General features: G+C 33.9%; 1 protein-coding gene across 6 annotated transcripts in view; it reads right to left on the bottom strand.

The window, feature by feature from the left end:
- The window catches only part of nuf (nuclear fallout), a 66,980-nt gene that overhangs the window by 30,799 nt on the left and 14,981 nt on the right, over positions 1-21,200 (bottom strand). For 4 of the 6 annotated variants that reach the window (XM_053750715.1, XM_053750716.1, XM_053750719.1 and 1 more), the window contains exons 1-5: positions 10,128-10,278; positions 7,960-8,057; positions 7,343-7,464; positions 5,990-6,073; positions 4,859-4,903 (exon numbers count right to left, since the gene is read on the bottom strand). In XM_053750715.1, coding sequence (XP_053606690.1) covers positions 4,859-4,903; positions 5,990-6,073; positions 7,343-7,464; positions 7,960-8,057; positions 10,128-10,263 — 485 coding nt within the window. In that variant the 5' untranslated portion in view covers positions 10,264-10,278. Of the gene's footprint in view, positions 1-4,858; positions 4,904-5,989; positions 6,074-7,342; positions 7,465-7,959; positions 8,058-10,127; positions 10,279-16,097; positions 16,144-21,200 lie in introns of those variants that run through there. The other 2 variants (XM_053750718.1, XM_053750717.1) reach the window with 2 other exon arrangements.

Below are 21,200 nucleotides of genomic sequence, written 5' to 3'. Positions count from 1 at the left end.
TATTAGCCATAACCATAACACATGATATGACAGAAAGTTTACTATACGGAATTGTCACAGAACAGAATTGGCTTTTGGAATATTTCTATTAGCATGTTATATTAAATAAATAAAATGGAAACGGTTTATCAGAACCCGTCTTATATATATATATTACTACAGTGTCATGCAACACGCATGTCTGCCGCTACAAACTACCAAGCTGCTCTTTATCGTGTGAGCGTATACCCGGTTTTTTCCTTAGCCCTTGAGCGTCGGTGCCCAGGGTCCGCTTTTCTACTTTTTCGTCTCCACTTCCCGCGGCACGGCAGCCCTTAGCAATCCAACTACCAAGTTGCTATTGGATCAATATAAAGTAAATGATCGATAACGATTGCGAAACGTAATTTGAATCATTAAAACTATTAGTACGAAACAGGTGAGTAACAATTGCATATTATAGTTGGGCAACGGTGCGCCGAGTGGACCAGCGGAGCGGAACTTCACTTTCTTGATGAGAATCCGCGAACCAGCTCGCGCACGCGTGTACGCATGTCTGACATATTGCCTTATATGGAGAAATACTATCATTTATTAACCTTGAATATTTTTTATGAGCTATTTGAGTGTGTTCCTGTTTACTTTTTGGAAATGTAAAATTCGGGGTCCGATTGAAAAATATATTTTCCTTACAATTTTTGTAGATTCCGCTATGGGAGTGTGGAGCCTCAGACAGAAACATTGATACGTGCTTTCGGTAAATAGTGTTTCTGTGAACTGTGAATACCCGCGGCTATGGTCATGTTTCTAATGTAGCGAACAGGTCCTACGGCTGAGTTAAAGCCTCCCCATTCTGTGTGCAACCACTATTCTTCTATTGTTTGTTGCCATCGCTTATTGAAGACCAACAGTTCGTTCGGAATGTTGCATCTTCGGCTAGACTTCTTACTATATCATGTGATTAAAGATAATAGAATCGACGGATCGGATTAGGTCGCATCGTACCTACACCTACCAGGCGACATAAGAAGATACAGAAAATTGTATGGATTCATCAAGACACAATAATCTTATCAAGCCGCTTAAAATAAGTCTTCCAATACATGTGACTATATTTGTTAATTTAATTTACAAACAGTTTTCACATATGAACATGAAGCCAGCAAAACACGAGTACGATATGGAAAATATTTTGGTATGGATGAAAACATCCTGAATATCAGTTGTTTTTGTATTATTTGCAGCGAAAGATATTCATATTATACAGGATATGAGTAAATCGTGGGTAATCAATGCCCTATGAAATCTGTACTTCGGTTGCTTGTATTACAATCAGTAAGCGAATCTTGTTATGATCTCATCAATAGATGATATTCGATGAAAGAACAATTGATTCAGTTACATACGCGTAGCAATTGAACACTCATCTGTTCAACATATCGCAAGGAGAATATACATTTTATTAGGAATCACAATTTCTTCAGACCATATTCTTTTGACATTATAAAATATCAATAACTCTGTGTCTGAAAAATAATCGAGGAAGTAAAAGTATGAGAAAATATGATTAGATGATCATGTCAAGAACCGTTTGGTGGTGGTCCAGTGGTTAAGACAAACCTTCATCCATACGAATATAAAAAATGCGAAAGTTTATCTGTCACGTGGTCACGGCTAAATGGCTGCGGTCATATTGTATCCGGTTGTAAAAGTTATGTCAGATGCTTTTAGGCGACTTGAATAAAATCTGACACCAGTTAGTGACGCATTCGAAAAGATGAAAAGACCTGAACAAAACAGTGCACAAAGTGCACAAATATAGGACGCCAATAGCAAGATGGAAGCGGAAATAGCAGTCAAGCGCAAAGAAAGTAATTTACATACGCATTGCACATGCTAAGCAGATCAGTGTGGCATACGTTTTAATTTACGATATGCCCCAGAGAGTCGTCTCTTTGACATCCAGCATAACTACACTTTCTAAAATATAGGGTAAAAGTTAAATAACAACCACCCTCGATCACAATCACAAACCTGTGTTTTGTATACTTTTTGATCATGTACATTGTCACAGATACTATTAGAAAAATAAAATTAAGAAATAATAATGGTAAGCCTTTCTGGCGTGATAGGGACTAACACTGTTTAAATGAGTTTCATTCGACATTTCTTATCACCAGTGGTCGTTCCGAAATGCCAGTAGTTTGTAGCTTATCGAGTCCGGCTATATTTACAGTCATCCGCATTGGCTGTAGTAATCCGCATTGGGCCCGCGTCAAGGCCCAACCTCCTTATCCATCCATAAGGCATCAAAATATAGGGACATTACAATGGCTGATGATGACACTTGACATGAACTAAGATTGATTTTCTGGAACTAATAAATCGACTAGAATGTATTTTCAACTTGAAGTATAGTCGACCTTTTATGGCAAGTTATCCCACAAGGACCTCTCTGTGGCAGTAATGCTGCTTTGCGATGATTTTGGGTAGTTGACTGTACGATCAAATAAGTAGTCACGATTTGCAAACACTCAGGCATGGCGGGACTATTATGATCAAACAGGTCCCCGCAATTATGTGTCGCAATGCAAGCAATTTTTTTGACCGCCTAATAGCAAGGAAGTTGTGCAAACTCGGGACAACACATTTACTATGCTCGACGTTACTGTACTTGCTACTGGAATATTTGCTGATATTCCGTTCAAAATTCTACTTATAATCACCTTAGGATAATCACTATATGAAGTCAAAGTTTACCTTAAACTTTTTACTATTGACTTTTAAAACCCAGGCGATGAAGAAGCGGCATAACAAGCATAACAAACTCCACCGCAGCCATTTCTTCAAAGACGTCAATTATTATTGACAAAAGTTGATCTTATAACAATAGCTTGGTCAATGTTTTTTGCCAATTTATTTTCCACACAAAGATGGTAAGATATAATATGATTTCAAGTTGTATCCAAGTTTGCTTTTATAAGAAAGAAGATTCATAGACACTTTTTATACATGGTCACGTATACTTTCCAATTTGAATATTTTAATAGCAACTAGCAAAATTAAAATTATAAGGCCAATATCTTGCCAAACTATTGTGTGCCTTTAGGCTATTAAAGGAGCATATTTTGAACGCAACGCAATAGTATTTTAGACAAAATGCTGATTTTTAAAACTAATTTGTAACCTAAATAGCCTTTCTCAAGCACATTAGAAATCTTGAATGATACCACAGTTAAAGTAATTAAGAGAGATTTACCGCGCATTTACGTTCTATGAGTCCTAAATGTGCATTAACATCGATTTCGACATTTTATACAACTTTTTGGAACATGGATATGGTGAAAATAGCTTACATTATTTTTCGCACATAGAATATGTGGGGATATTATTGATAGAAGTTCATGTTGGGTTTCGAACAACTAATGGCATTTTGTTAGCCAAAAACATAATTCTACTGGTTGTTTGAACTGGGCTTCATACAGCTATAGAATTTCGTTAGCCAAATATTACGAAATTCTATTGGTTGAAACTGGGCTCCACACAGCGTTGGTGGAAACACAGCCTAAATGTAAATTAAAACCGCTGCTTTCATTGCTTAGGACGATACAGATTGCATTTTTAAAAGAGTCTTCATAGTCATACATAATACATTAACAATTTTCACGCTTGACAAGAACTGCTTTTGCCTTATCCTAAAGACACTATAATTACTTACTTACACCCAATATAATTGCATCGAAATTACGTGCTATAAATAAATTCATAATTACATGTCTAACAATTGGATAATGCAAGTGGTGAAGTTATTTTTAACGATATAATTTTATAATGCAGCTATTTTCATCTTCAGCATCTTAATAATTGAGACAATTTATTATTTATTTACAATAATTTGATTGTATTTTTATGACTTTCATTTATAATTGAAATAACTCACGCAATAGTAGTCTGTCTATACTAATCTAGAAGTATAACTAAAAGCGAAAAACACTTGTACACTCATCACGAAGTCTATTTGACCAATAAAGATGAAACTTGGCAGGAAGTTAGAAATTTCTCTAGAGGGTCGGAATATCGAAAACGAAACTTCGTTATTTTTGATGTGAGTACATGCAATTTTGGACTTACTGCATCATGAGATGATGATGCTGAGCATATGCTTAGGTAGATGATGAATAGAAATACCTGAACCTATAATTCAATCATAGGAACAAACAAACCTAAATACATGTCACATACAGTACAGTAATCCAACCGAGATGACTCACTGCTTGTCTGGAAATAGTCGGCCGTATTGTTTCCAACTCAACAATAGTGTGCATCTATACAAACTTATTTCTGCTATTATATAAATAAAATAGCAACCTTATTGCAAAACGATTAGGTACAAATTGACATAAGAAAGTTACTCCAGCAAGAGTAAAGTTGCCTAGATTGGTATGCGGTGGTCGATTGACAGACAAACACATTTTGTCCCATCTATTTTTGCTTAAAGTTGGATAGGGGTTAAAATAGTTTGGTATAAGCACTTTACATAAATAAAACTATTTTTAGTATCGGCAGAATATAGTTTTATTTGTAGCTAGTTTTAGTTTATAGTAAGTTGTCAGTTTTTTAAGTGTTGCCTAAATATATATTCCCTGGGAAAGCAAAGCCCTCCAAAGCCCAAGGAATTATGACAGTTAAAGGGTGAGGAAGGATCCAGGAAAACGCTCAGATTAGAAAGAGCTCCAGATGGGTGACCTAGTTATTGGTATTATATTAAACATTCATGATAAAAATTAGTACTTATGAGATCGAAAACTTGCAAATAGCAACACAACTGAAAGTGCGGTTAAAAAAACAAAGCAATAAAGCAAAAAAAAAAAATGCTTACTGTCTCATGGAGCCCCATCTGCGATGCGGCAGGTTCTCTTGATGACTACGGAAGAGACACACTAGGTGAGAAGCGGACAGTGCAACAAAAATACAAAATAATGAAAATAAAAGAGAAAGCTAAAGAAAATAATGTGAACGTAATAATAACTCTAGGTACCTACTTATGTTTGATTTTTAACTCACGATAACTAAGAAAATAACATTTGATACTTATAAACAAAATAGTAATAGAAGATGATTTTCGAAAAGTGACGCTAATGCGAAAGTTTCCCACTATCAATGGTAAATGAAATAAAAATGACATTTTCACCGTATTATCAGGAGAATTACATATAAAGTTTCTCGTTTGAGCGTAAAATAATGACACCACACATAATTTATAAAATGAAACATAATAATATTTATGAAATATAAAACGAACTAAAGATGAACTTGTTTTGATGTACATGAGCGAACCCAATGATTTTAAATTATAGATGGTAGTTACTATTAGTAAATATTGAGCTAACCCGCACACTAACGCCTCCAACATATTTTAAGTAATTTCTTTAAATTTATAAGAACAAAATAAAAAATACCACAGGAGCTTATGCTACACATCAAAAGAGATAGTATTATAGTTTTTCATTATACAAATGTAGTCCCGATTTGCGACATTTTGGTGCCCACCGTTTTCTTTTTTAGTAAATTGTAGCAAATGTATCCAATGCGTATAATATTTTCTAATAAAATTAATCATCTAGTTCAGATGTCAAAGATGATATGCGTGCCAATGGTCTGACAACTAGGGATGCCGACGATCGGTGATCGTGCAAAGCGGAGACGAAAAAGTAGGAAAGAGGACCCGATGCTTATCCTCAGCGGATAAGCATCGGAGCGGATATTTACAAATTAAGTGGAATAAATGAATATGAGAATAAAATTAATCATCTAGTGTAGCATAATCTCTTGTAGTATTTTTTAGTTTTACAATGTACAGTACAGTACGTAATGTACAGTTTGGCCCATAATATTGTGCCTATATATTCGCAACTATTATCCATATAATTGCTAAAACGACTGACTGTACATCCAATAAAGATATGAAAGTGAAGTGAAATAGAAAATGATAATAAATATATTGATGTACCTGGGCGGAGTCCTTCTCAAGCTGGTCCTTGTCCAGGAGTGTCTGTTGAGGTGACTGCCCGGACTCCTGGTGCCATTCTCAGTGCTGTGGAAGAAGGAAATGAAACATTTTGTTATTTTTGTCGATGTATAAGAAAAACATATGTGGAATACAATATGATGGATGGCAAGCTAACTGACTATTAATTATTTAAGAAGACATATAGCTAGTAACAGATAACTGAATAATTTCCCTAGTAAATTCAAACAACAAACCTAATTTTCAAACAAACATCAAACAATTTTTTTTTCTTAGCAACTATTACGCCGAAGTCTATTAAAAAGTAATAAAGCATTCCCATAAAACTGGCTGGTCAGGCGTCTGTTGATGGAACTAATAAAACATTATCGTGTTTCAAACCAAAAGGTGTCATTACTTCTCGGATGTATGTACGTGGAACATAAAACTGACTTCAATGCACTAGGTTTTTTATGGGGACAACGCTCCAAATGTTTCAATGTGAAAGTTTGTTTTATTAATCGGTTAATGTTTCAGGTAATACCTCTATGTAGACAATTATTAATATGAATAAATTTGAAACTCGTCACTAAATGGATTTGATTTGTCTCAAAAATATAGAATTAGGTAGTAATGCAAGCGACACTATGCGACATGATGTCGTCGAAGATGATATGCGCCAACGGTCTGACAACTGCCGACGATCGGCGATCGTGCAAAGCGGAGACGAAAAAGTAGGAAACGAGATCTTAGGCTCCGATGCTCATCGGACTCTCTCATCTGAACGAGAGTGAGAGAGTCTACAATACAAGGAGAATTTAGTTGACTATCCAAGAAAACTAAAAGAAAGCAATATCAGTGAGAAGGTGAATGATTTAATAACCAAATAATATGGAAAGATAACTTTCTTTAATGCGGCTACACGTACCAGACAGACTCAGACGAATGCCGGTGCGAATGCATGAACATTGCGTAGTTTGTATGAGTTGTTTGTTTTTACCGCAATGAAAAACTAGCAAGAAATGACGATTCTGCCAAGACCGGCCATCTGTTTCGCGAAAATGCCATCATTATATTTTATCTATTTCCTACTATTTACTTATGCATAACTAGTTGTTGCTCGCAGCTCCGCAGTAACCTACGTTTAACCTTGGATCATTAAATATATCTATTCGCCACGTCAAGCCGTTATACCGTGAAAGCGTGACGGACAGATCGGACAGACATCTGTCGCATTTTTAATATTAGTAAGTATGGAGACAGTCCAACACATTAATCTTAGGCATGTAAAATCTATATCGTAATGTTATTTTAGACTGTTAACTTCAAAATTATGGTCATTAATATTCTACAAACCTGTTGGCGGGCGCATCCCCATCAGCCTCTCCATAACATTCGAAGTTTTCAGCGTCAGAAATGGAGTTCCCTGGACTAGAGTCCGCCTGCGGATCTGACTGAGCAGCGGGTTCTGCTCCGTTCTGAAACGGACAGCAACATCATCAGGTACACGTACTTCAATGGTTCATATTCTCTCTCTCTCACTCTCTCTTACTCTGTTATGCTGGTTTCTTCCTCAGCCTTTTTAGCGTCGGAACCAAGGGTTTCTGCTTCACATTAAAAGGGTTCACGCTTTCCTATTTTTTGTCTCCACTTCGTTCTTCACTCAACTCGTTTACAGTTGATGTAAGTATTTTTGAATTGTTTGAACAGTTGGTAATTGGTAATGAGTTGGTAATTCTAAATTTACTTATTGTTAAAACAGGGTCAATGGACTACTAAAAGTTTCGTTTTCTACCTTTAGAATATTGTTATCATTTATCTTTAGAATATTATATCAATTAGTTATGCCTTATCTTTACAATAAACAACTCCAAAACTGGTATCATTATGAAGATTGAATATCCCTGATAATCCTAGTATATCCCTATAAAGCACTTCCTCGGCAACATGTAATTATGTGTAATATAATGTACCTGTAATTTTCTTGGCAGGTTTCCTGGCGACGACCTCGGTGACTTGTTTCTCTGGAACACACTTGGCGCCATCATGGTCGCCTGTGGCATCTTCAGCTCTGAAATTAACATTAAAGCATTTTGATTCAACATCGCCTTTTAATACATTTAACATTACTACCAACACTAGCCATGATACAGCATCATTATTTAATTACTGAAAGCTAATGATTGCGTGAGGTGTTACATATTTAGATAATGACATTCTCATGTACCTATAGATATCAGTTGGGAACTATGATGAGTAATTTTTTAATTCGTTAAATTGAAGTCATTTGCATATCCTTTATTTTTAATTTTGCTTGGAAGAATTTCAGTGTTGTAATATTTACTTTTTTAAACGAAATGATACACAGAAACACACAGAAATACATAGAAAAACACCGAAAGAGATATAAAATACAAATAAACTATAATTTAGCATGTCAAACAAGAAAAAATATCCCATTTTTGTGTGTACAATGCAGTATTACTGTGACAATTCTTTTATCGGCTGTTATCTGAAAGTAAAATTAAATTACAAACAATAAAATCAGGTTTCCTTATCGGTTAAGAATTTGTGCAAGCAATCTTAATACCTGTGGAATTTTCTAGAAACAAAAACTAATCAAAGTTAAATTCAGTTATTTCGACGCATTCATCAACTTTTCTGAAAGGTCCCAGGTGATTCCTTACCAGTGCAACCACAGGTAATACACAATACAATACAATACTCTTCTCTTTATTGCACCAAAAGCGAAATTAATAAAAAAAGAACCATACAAAAATAAAATAAAATAAAATATAAAAGGCACAAAGGCGGAATTAAATCGCTAAAGCGATCTCTTCCAGTCAACCTTGGGGTGGGAGGAAACGATAATGGAGGAGGCGTTGGCGCAGTAAATAAAATAAACTAACACATAACATACACATATACATATAATATATAAATATTTATACAAATTTGTAAAAAAATACCTAAACATACAAATAAATAAGAAAAAGTAGGTACAAGTTAGGATAGTAGTTAGTTAGATAGTGGTAAGATAATGTGACTTGACAAGTAGTTTAAATTTGGACAGAGTTCGTGCATTACGGATATCAAGGGGTAGAGCATTCCAAAGTCGAACAGCTTGAACAGAGAAATGTTTAGAGAAAAATTTAGAATTGTGGATAGAAAATCTAAGTCTCAGTGAAACCGTGCTACGCAGACTACGAGAAGAGCTACTATCATCACTTAGAAATTTAAAGCGGTCCATGAGATATGGTGGGAAATAAGGGTTAAATAACACTGAAAAAAGCATAGATACAATATGCATGTTACGGCGAAGTCGAATGGGGAGCTAGTCAAGTTGGGAGCGGAAGTTAGAGATATGTTCGAATTTACGGAGTCCAAAAATGAATCTGATGGCAATATTTTGAAGGTACGCAGGTAATACGCAAAATTATACATAATTTAATCAAGTGCACGAAATTACAACGACAACGGTTCTATTATTTAAGTAATGTGACGTTTCAGGAAATGAATGTAAAATTTTGTCTCGAGTTTTATTTTTAAATCGCGTTTGGAATTTTGAGTGTCAATTAAGCAAAGTGGTTCCACTCGAATTAGTAATTTATGAACGAACATAGGCAATTTTACAATCACATTCTTGTTAATTATGACAAAATTAGCTATGCTCTATTGAACGGTTTGTGTATCCTTGACTTCTTTCAAAATTGAGAAAAAATCAATACGTAAGCCTCATAGCAAAATTTATCAACATTCGCCACAACAATATTATTATTTTACGCAACACTACAATGAATATGCCTGTTAATAATTTTCTTGAGTGTTTTCGGAATGAAAAAATCTAGCATATAAAATAAATCCTTAGAGATATTAACCTACTAGCTGTTCTTAGAATGATATAATAATAATTTTGAATGTGATAATTTTTTCACAAGATAATTCCCGGAGCCATTTCGTCACAGGCGATTGTGTCAATCAGTCGACTACAGCTTCAACACTATCATTAGCTACTCTAGCAACCCACGCTAACCTACAAGAGCCTGAGGCACCAAGTCTGACATCTGCGGCTTCTGTCTCAGCTTCACAAGCTATGAGATCAGTTACAACATCATAATTAGCTAGTCTAGCACACTCTAACCTAGTAGAGCGCGGTGCATCATTCGCCAGTAGCAGAGCAGCAACCGGCCCGCTAGCAGCACGGTCTGCCACCAGCGCTCCAGGAGCCGCAGCACGTCCAGACCATCGGTCACCACTAACACTACCAAGTCTGGCATCCGCAGCTTCTATATCAGCTTCACATGCACTGATATCAACTACAACATTATCGCGATTTAGCGCGGCTTCTGTTTTAATTTCATTGCACTGATTCACTTTTTGTCACTGATAAAGTTTTATTTTATAAACCAAGCTTGTAATGTTACTTGTCATTTTTGGAAAACTAAAATTTTAGTTTATGTACAACCTTTTGATTTTCGATGCTATGTTTTTCTAAGAAGACATAATTTTATTTGCAACAGTACTTTTTGATATTTTTAATATCTAAAATCAGAAGCATTTTAGTTCAGTTCTAAAAAAAGTAACGTCAAAAAGTAATCGGTCAATACACTATAACTGAGTAGCAATTGTTATAAAATACTGAACAGTGTTTATCATAAAATTGATAAAACTGGCAAGAAAGAAAAGTACTTATAGTTGTCTGCAACGGTAAATAGCAGGTGGTATATTTAGTACCGTTACACAACTAAACTGATTGGTTTATGAACCTTCGTTAGATTTATGGTTTTATATTTATTCCAAGTCGGTGTGATGGACAATCACTACTTTAATAGTCTAAAAGTAAAACGTTACTCATTTTGAGGCAAGTCATAATTTCTTATAACTTACAGTTATACGTGAGTACGTAATTTCAAACTTTTATAAAATGATTCTATTTTCATTTTAGGGACAATTGGACATATTATATGAAAATACTGTAACCTAATCTATCTAACCTAATTAATTAATCTTAAACTTAATTTATCGGATATTGATTCTGTTGAGAGAGATAAAAAATACTTACTTAATTTCGGACTTCATATCGGATTTTAGACTTAAATAATTTGATTATTCATGATATAACAGAAGATAAAAAATATCTGAACGAAAGCAATAAAAGAGAAAGGAGTTGTAACACTAATAATTGATGTTCATGTTCAATGAGATGATCAAATGATACGCTATCGATGCAGGCTATGATTTGCAGATGGCCACTTTTACGCTCTCTGATCAAGCATTCTTATAATTAGTGGGGATAATAGTAACAGTGCAATTTGTGAAGCCCGGATTAAACAACAGGACCGTAGGCATAGGCAATGCCAATTTAGAATCAAGTGACTAATTTTAAATTGATCTATTTTTATAAAAGAATTGCACAACTTAAATGTTAATCATATGTGGTAGGCCAGATACAAACTTTTTAGGTTAGGTTTAAAGATGTTTATTACATTTCACTTAAAATGAGATAACTATGAATTACATTACATGATTAAATAAAATATTAAGTAAGTACAGGAATTTGGTTTCAGTTTGTATAACAAATCGTCCACATAATTTAAGAGGTTTAAGATATATTATGTCATACGAAGAGAAGTTTTATTTGAATTATTGCTACAGTGCTATTTTTCAGATATTATGTGTACGGATCCCTAGGTTCCTAGGCACTATCCAGGGTTCCTCAATTTGATCTTAGCGTTTAAGAGATATTCAACGATTTATTTCCCTCCCTTCGTTTCGATACTCTTTGATATAAATGTGGGTGAATCTTTATTTTTTCTCTATACTAGATTTGAATGCTTGGCAACCGTGAGTAGTTTAGTTACAAGTGTTACATGGGCACATATATTTCTCTTTTTATTTCGAAAATTAAATTTTAAAATAGCATATAGTAAATTCACAATTTTATTTCACAGATTTAATATCGATCATCATGCAATCGAAACAACGGACACTCGGTTCACAAACAAGTGGTTTTGCGTAAATTCTATGACCTTCGATTTCTCCCAATTAATGTGTTTCTATTAGAAATTAAACTGATTACAAAATATTTTTTTCTAAATAGATTGTATGTTCGTCCACAAAGTATAGTATTTTCATATTTAACATGTTGCTTAGTCTCTATAATTGAAGAAAATGAGAACATATTATTAATTATTCGAAAAGTATAAATTATATTTGACCACTAAGTCAAAATAAAAGAAATCATCTCAAAATAACAGTGCATTTTACACATATCTACAGGCTACTAAAGTTTTAGCCAAACAATCATTTATGTGTATCATCACTGCACAGTGCATTCACCTTGCCTATACGTACTTAGTTAAATAACTAAGTAGTCATAAATAGAATCGAATTAAATTATCCTACTCTATTTTTATGTACATCGATGTATATATAGGTAACACCTATTCACTATCACAACACTATACTAGAATATCAATTTATTATCTTAGGCTTTTATTTTAATTTCTCACGTGAAAACTAAATACTGTTAATTACTATTTTTTACTTTAAAAAAATTATTAAAATTTTGTTCCAATTAGATTCCAATTCCATTTATCCCGTTTTCACTGGACCTCAACCGGCGAGGCTCGACGGCAATCAACTGCGGTTGCATCGAATGAGCCGGCTCGATTTATTATGCAACATTGCTATATCGACAACAGTCTGTCTAATAACACACAAACTTTCTTATTTTATCGTTACTGGAGAAAAATAATGAATTACTTGATAGATCATAGAAGTAGGTGGATGCATGTGCATTGAGATGACAATGTTTATTAACAGATAGGTAAATTATCAAATTCACCTAAAAGCAAAACTTTATAATATAGCAATTTTCTGAGATAGCAATAAAAACTAAATTAATAATTAGTCATTATTCATACTAAATCCTGAATGTTATTGTTTCAGATGTCAACAATACAAAGACCCTTGAACCATTAACAATGATTAATATTATAACTATTACGTATGCATCAGCTACCAACCGGTAGCTGAAAAGCAACAAAAAATAAGAAAGCACTATAATAAATAGTACTACTATGTACCACATTTGTTAAATAAATTAAATTTACAATGTAATACATTTGTTAAATGCAACAATTTACGGTTTTAGAGAACGCAAAAAATTACACGCTCCACACAACTTGACAAAACATAGCCAAGCCATTATATTTTTTAATGATCACTCTAATAAGAAGTCGTTAGCCCGCGCTAACTCGCAGCATAAGTCATGAGAAAACATGCTCGGCATCGAAATAGCTAATTTTGACATTTCTATTAACAAATAAATTAGGCTAATTATACTCATATGAAATAATAAATTAGCCTTTATTATAGACCATAGCCCCAAGACCCAAAATAAAAGTTTCAAAACGTTTACTCTATCTAATAAAAAACTCGAAAGCTTTTCTGGTCTATCATTTTTTTTTCTACCAAAAACTCAGAACAATACACAGAACTCTCAAACTCAAAAAAATACTGTTTGTGATTCTGTATTTGATGTGTTTTTGTTTTTGTATGTTATTTCGTGTTCTTTATCATTTTCCCAATTTTCTGCGACATCGATACGCTAAAGAATGTAAATGATGTATATGATTTCAAATAGGTCTCTCATTTCATTGTAATATGAAGTCGGATTGCATTTAGCCAATACCGCTTCGTTCGAATTGCAATCAAGTAGAGCGAAAATACACGCTAGAATTTGCATAATTCAGCCTTGGAAATCGTACGAAGAATTCACTTTATTATAATTACAACACAAAGTTATAGTGTTGGTTGTTATATTTCCTACCCCAAATTGTTTGTATAATCTGGGAGAAATTAGGCATTTTGCCCATCAAGCTTTGAATCTTCAGTGTAAGTTGTTGCATTACAATTTATATGTGCAACAAAGGGCTATGTATTGTATTTTTCAATATTCGGTATGAATACTTTATATTATGTTCTAATTTCGGTATGATTGTATTTATAATTGTGTAATATGTTGTTTGTTATGTACATATTCGACAAAGCAAACACTTTTGAACTTCTTTATGGTAATTTTAATTACATTGAGTAAGCGATTAGTTACTTCATCAATCAATCCCCAAAATTCATTAAGTACTCTGGGTATATTTCCTTATTTGTTCTATATGTCTTAAGTATAATGACATATATTTTTTTAATAAATAAGTCGAACAACAAATTCAAAACGATATTATTAGGTACATTGCTAAGGATAGCAATTTTGCACAGACAAATTACCAAAGCACCCTGAAGAACATTTTTTATTGAATATCTGGTTAACTGAACAACCTGAGAAAATAAGTGGATAGCATAACATGATGCGAACATGATGTGGATCGATCGGAGTGGCATCGACCTCCGTTGCGTAACCAGAAGCTCGCTGGTATTCAACTAAACGAAGAAAAAAACTGACCCAGAACTTTATCATATATATAATACAATCAGGAGTTTTAAAACGAAATAGTTTAGAAGGGGATTAAATTAAAGGGGGAAAAATCATAATAATGGTAGCTGGAGCTGCTGCTGGACTCTGCTGATGCCCAAGTAATTATTTTGCTGTTTTAGAATTATTTGCTGACCATAAGTTGTTAACCAATAAGATATTTTAGTTAACCAAATATATTTTTTTTGCTGGCCAAAATCACAGATATAACAACATTACATTAATGTTCTTATATCTGGCCAAAATACGAATACTTTGCTGATCTATCGATGATCGATGATTTAAATAACATCCATTTAGAAACTGCAAGTTCGGAGCCATCATATAGGTTAATTAGTAAGTTACACTTTATAGCGGTATTTGAAGCGGTGGTGGTGTAATGGCCGCCTGTGGATCGAAAGGTCCCAGGTTCGAATCTTAGTCGTGCCACATGAGTTTGTATACCAATGTGACTCACGTATAATAGTTTTCATCGTCCACCACTTTCTTCCGGCGAAGGAAAACATCGTGAGGAAACCTGCACTCTGGTTGATTCATATTAACTTGTGTGTGAAATGGAGAAGGCAATGGCAAACCACTCCATTAATAATGCCAAAAAAGTTGTTGTGTGTGTTTCATTCCACGTAATAACTACGACCCTCAGCCATGAGGAATACGACTATGAAGAAGAACACTTTATAGCACCAAAAATGCGAAAAGTACAATTTAAACAAGTACTAGAATGATATACAGTCTGCCACAGAGAAATCTTACCCCCAAAGAGATGTTCATATCGCGGGGGCGTCAGATTTCTCTGTGGCAGACTGTACAATGGGGTTTTTGTTGCTAGCGGCTTAATTACGCTATTTTTTTTTTATAAATAATAACTTTTTTTATAAATATGATTATACCGGTTGTTATGATTACCTATACAAAGCATCCCATGTATAAATCGTTTGCGTTAAATAACAATAAAAGCAATACTAGAAATGCACGGCGGTGGTAGCTATGCGCAGTTATGAAGATTAGATAATACATGACATCAGGTGTTATGATTTATCTATTAGCATTCGACAATGCCTTTAGCTGTCGGTGTGTTTGTATGCCAGATGGTTACTGTTGTGATGCCAGACACAAATTATTATAAAACTTGGAGTTTATTATAATTTACAAGCAGTTTCTGAGACCAAACATACCCTAAAATTCCTGAATTTGTACATTTTTACATTAAAATCGTAAGTGGGCTATGTAGGTCTGTATATATTTTTTAATTTATGTCTGTTTCTATGTTTGCTCACGCATCACGCAAAACCTACTGGATTTAATTAATGAATGGGTATTTCACAGTTGTACAGCGGATAATCTAACTTAAAATCAGGTAAGGTTTCATCGTGAATATCGTGATACGTAAGTCGCGGGCAAAAATTAGTTTCTAATAAAGGTATTCGATTGTCATATCACGAAAGGATCAACGCACTTTTTATGCTCTTTGTGTTCAAGAGGAAAATATAAATAAAAATGTCCTCGGGGGTTAAGCCAAGTTTGATCGCGCGCGATGACGCCGAACGGATGCCGCCGACACGGCGCTACGTGACTGAAATAAGCAAAAAACCTAAAAATCTATAAAAAAAAATTACTTACCGAAAACTTGAGTCCACTTTTTTGATCAATCCGGCAGTGATGTAATCTGAAATGAAGGTTGAAGAGTTGGTATCAACAATATACTTAATCTTAAAATTAACATTCAGCTAATTACCTAATTATGTGGAAATGTGGAAGAAGAATACGATAATTCTATACTAAATTACTTATACACATAAAGTTCCCCCTGTCGCGTCGAGACTCTGTCTGTGTTAACACGATATTAAGTCAAAAACTATCGGACGGATTTTTATACGGTTTTCACCAATAGATAGTTTATTTTATGAGATAGGTAGGTTTAGGTGAATAATTTATATAGTTTAGCCGAGCCAAGCCGGGGTCGGCCGCTGGTGTTATATAAAATACATTAATCAAATAGCTCCAATGCTAAAAAAACAAAAACATTGAAACGTTTCTGTAATTTTATGATCTGTATTATGAAAAGCGCTATATGGAAATGTCGATTTTGAACAATAAAAGACATAAAAAACTACGCTTTCTTTATTTAATCTTACGCTCTGATTATTTACAGTTAACATACCGAGCTAGTTAATTTTACTTTTACTTCTTTGAAATATTTAACACTTTTATTATTTTATTTAAATTATTCTATACCTACATAGCCAACGAAATTCAAAATTACTTGGACTTTCTGTAAAATCATTTAGTCAATCACCGTCATCGTCATTCTGCTTCTTTCCGTCTATTGCTGCGCATACGCCTCACTATATATGTACGTACGTCATCCTTCTCTCTTTTCTTTCCCATCCTTCCCTGTCCTGATGCTAATGTCCAAGTAAATATTAGTTATTTACTTTAAAGTTACAATTTCTAGTACTTACTACAGTAAATACTGGTTTAGAATACTGTAACGAATGTAATGACGATTAAAAAGCAAAATCCAGTGCTATATCAGATCCGATAATTCTCCATGGTTGTTGCGTGTCCATGAAAAGGTCCAAGAAGACTGCAAAATCGCTCTATTTGACGACGATTTGCAATTTGTTAGATTGGACACACCCTGGCAATAAATGAAGGTGGGATAGAAATGGTGCTTGGCGCAAAATACTCTCCAGCAATTTTAAAAAGCCTGATTGTTTTTCTATAAGAAACATTAATTATAGGACAATATTGTTGCCGAATGCCTTATACAGAGATGCACTGTCGCAATTTGTCGGATAAGATAGCAGAGTCATCCAGATAAATGACACGTATAATGTAGATATGATATGAAAAAACTTTTATGTAAGAGCTAACTTCCGTGGGAATTAGGTACTTAAAAAGATTAACATAATACATTCTTTCTAGATTGGTATTTACTATTAATTCATTAAAATAATCGATTCTATTAACAATTACTGTTTTGACGTCATTAAATCAAATGCACAATTTATCATTGTGATGTTTTGAATTACAAATTTCACTGGTACAAAAAATAGATTTGATTTTATTCACTTTCCGATATCGATCAATTGTTCGAATCGAGTTTCGTGCGTAAAAGTTGTTTTTTCGCTTTGTTTCCTCCGGCCAAACAAATCATTCGATTGTAACGTAACGTTTAACCGATTGTAACATAATCAGACTCTGGTTTCACCACAATCGGCATCTGTGTCGGTATCAAATTCACTCATGTTGAAATTGTCTCATGTATCTTTGACAAGCTCGTTTGATAATGTAATTAAACGTACTTATTAATTACTGATATTATTATCAGAAAAAGGGAGTCAACGTTTGTTTTAAAATTAATAACTATTTACTATAATAATAGGAAATATTTAATGAAGAAATTTGTCGCTATTACCTTATGGTAGGTATAGAGATTTACGCGGGGTACGTTTACTGTTCTTTCTTTTAACATAATATTCATTATTCAACAAATATTAATTATATAATTGTGAGAAATTATTGTTGTAATAACTAGAACTTATAAAGCGATTGTATATAACTGATGATTACTGTAAATAATTTTACTATTATGCCAGCAGACCTAGGAAGCTAAACTAGACTCAAGAACTAGGAACATATGAATACCCACCCAAGTAGTAGCAATAAGAAATAACTCATACTGCGGGTAGGCATAAATTTAATTACTCCCATTATTTTCGCAGTTTCTTCCTATAAAGTCGGGCGCTAACCCAACAAGTTGATGGGTTTGAACTGGACTGTTTAAATATAAACTGGGAAAATATTAGACGTAAACCAATATCTGTGGGCAGGTGCTTATGGCAAGAAGCTTCAGTAATCTCCGACGGTAGAAAATGCTAGGAAATCGCTTGTATCAGCCACTACACTGCTATTTACGCTCCAAGGGGTAACGGTGATAGCACTTACGGACTATAAACGCTCTGATTAACAGTCGAATGTTTCCTACTGCTTATTACTCGATAGAGGGTTGTTTTGGAAGCATTTAATTTGAAGAGGCTTGCGATATTAAAAGCATTACTGTAACTAGACTGGTCAAATGTGAAGTTGTTACTAAATATAAGAACATTTATATGAACGTTTAAATCTATATAATATTTAGTTTTTAGCTTGAGATATAATGTAAAATATTTAGAAATGAAAGAGAAATATATTTGGATAGACATGAAGAGTAACATACCTATACGATTTTGATAATCAATGATAGGTATTTTTGAAAACTTCGTAGTTTCGAAATGCAATTCCAGACGGAAACAATGTAAAAATAACACAGAATGTATGCTACTCATGTAAGTATATCATTAACAATAAGGTATTATTGGTACAGATATTAATAGAAACTTTCTACTTTATCATCGATCGGCAAACGCTGACCTTCCTCTCTATTTGCAATGACAATCCAACAAATTCATGTCGTTTCTTCAAACCAATAAGCCATATTGAACTGACCGACATACCTTAGAAAACTAGGCGATAAAATTTTATCAAAGCTTATAGTAGTTTGATTAGAAACCTAAGATTAATTTTTAATCCCGTTACAGTTTTGTTTGTTGTCAGCACTTCCTCAATATTGGCACGCAGAGGCACCGGAGTACCGGACTCTTTCATCTTAGCGTCATTGTTTCTTGACGATATCAAACCAGCACTTCTTGGACTGGGAATGTGACCAGACCGGGAAGCGGAATGTTAAGGCATTTTCAACCCTAGTGAATTTAGATACTTCTTTCTTTATAGTTGCACTTCTGGCTCGAGTAAAAAGACAAAATATATCTTCTTGCTTTGTGGTTTACTTCATTTGAAACAAAAGATTGTTTAACGAGACGAGTATTCTACAACGTACAGGTTATTAGGACAAGAGCACACCTACGATAACCAATACGTGCCTTATTTGGAGTGAACCTCGGCCGGATATAATGACTCGCATGTAAGTGTTGATTAGTCATTGCTTAAAAAATAACCTTTTAGGAGATTGTGTGCAGTGTAGGCGCGACCTTAGACGTAATGAAGTGGTGAATTCCTGCAGTGCTTATAATACAAATAAATATCATATTTAAATGATACCCTGAAGTTCTAGAGAATGTATTACTTATGATATTTTGAAGAAAAAAAAGAAACAAACCACGAATCAAAAAAGAAAATACAAAGTCTTTGAAACATATTTCCTTAGAACTCTTATAGAGAAAAAGGAAAACAAAAATTTTACTTATGATGCATCTTTGATCGTTTCGAGCATTCTAAAACACAATCAGTTCAAAATAGTGTTAGCTAATAGGCCGCTGTCAACGCTTGTGATGTATGTGAATTAGGAGAAGTTGTTTGTTTGCTTGTATCCAATCCAAAGATGCGAGAAAGGATTCGAGGTATAAATCTCTCCAGATCAGATCTGAGAGACAGAGATGTAGAAAATCGAGGAAGCGATTAAGTTTATTTTATCATGTTTATTGAAAAAGATTATCCAATAGCGTGTTTATAAAATAAAGATCATGCATGAGTCTGCAAGATGCATGCAAGATTATGTTTTTGCTTAGCTTACTACATAATGTAACAAACAAATATTGACTTTACTTTGAATTATATTTGGATGATTAATAGTTTCAAATTGATCAAATATGGAATTTGTCTGATTTAAACTTATAGTCGTAGTTAAGTATCTATAAAAATTTGGCGGAAAATGTCACTGCGGTAGGAAAGTGGTATGTATGTTTCTATAGATCGTCATAATTAGTGCAAGATCGGTAACAAAAAACTATTTTACGAGAACAGACTGTAATAAAAAGCTAAATGTGACCGGTTGGATGTAAAGAGATTTTGTGAGAATTCAGTCGTTACATTGGTTACACACCTTTTTATGGCTTCCTTAACCACGCCTGTCTCGATTAAGTCAAGTTTCCTTTCCATACTGGTTCTACTTCCTTGGAATTTGGCTTCTGGCCAATACCCTGGACTTTGGATATGTTCGGTCGTATATCACTCAATGCGAAATAGTCGCGTGTATAAACTCTACTATTAATACTGTCTATAATTGGAACGAGGCGTCCCATAGTCTACGCGGGATGATACTTCTTAGAAAAATGAAGAAAATTTGATCAAGTCCCAATAAAATTATTTTTAGATATTTTCTTGGTTTCACATCTTTATGAAATGCTTCGATAAAATCGTGAGCAAGCACAGTAGCATGATCAATACCAAATTTATAAGGCTACATTTTTTGGTTTACAACATAAACTAGCTCCATTACATCAACAGTGACTTTTGAAGAAAAAAGCATTACGTTTACCAAATTTAGACTTAGCTGAATGTCACGTTTTCAATTAAAGCTAACTACTACGTTTATTGCACTTGTTTGATAATTGTCACTAGGCTAGTGATTAGTATCTAATTACATACTACACCTGTAATTGATGCAATATTTTTGTAGTACTAGGCAATAATGAGCTAGGAGCATCATGTAGTGAGAGCAAATTGCGAATGTCATGCTGCACGAATCAGCAAAAATGTTTAATCGTTCCTAGTCAAAAATATGATGTAAATCAGAAAGTTGATTTATGACTGTATATATCCACATTAGCTATAATTACTTAATCGTTTTCATGGAAAAGCAAGTCACCTACTCTACCACGTATACAAACATGACCTCGAATGAGAAATAAATAATGCTGATGGTTTGATTGTATTGGGCTA

This window comes from Plodia interpunctella, chromosome 10 (assembly GCF_027563975.2).
Source record: "Plodia interpunctella isolate USDA-ARS_2022_Savannah chromosome 10, ilPloInte3.2, whole genome shotgun sequence".
Classification (NCBI taxonomy): domain Eukaryota; kingdom Metazoa; phylum Arthropoda; class Insecta; order Lepidoptera; family Pyralidae; genus Plodia; species Plodia interpunctella.
This window is presented reverse-complemented; position numbering and strand designations above follow the sequence as displayed.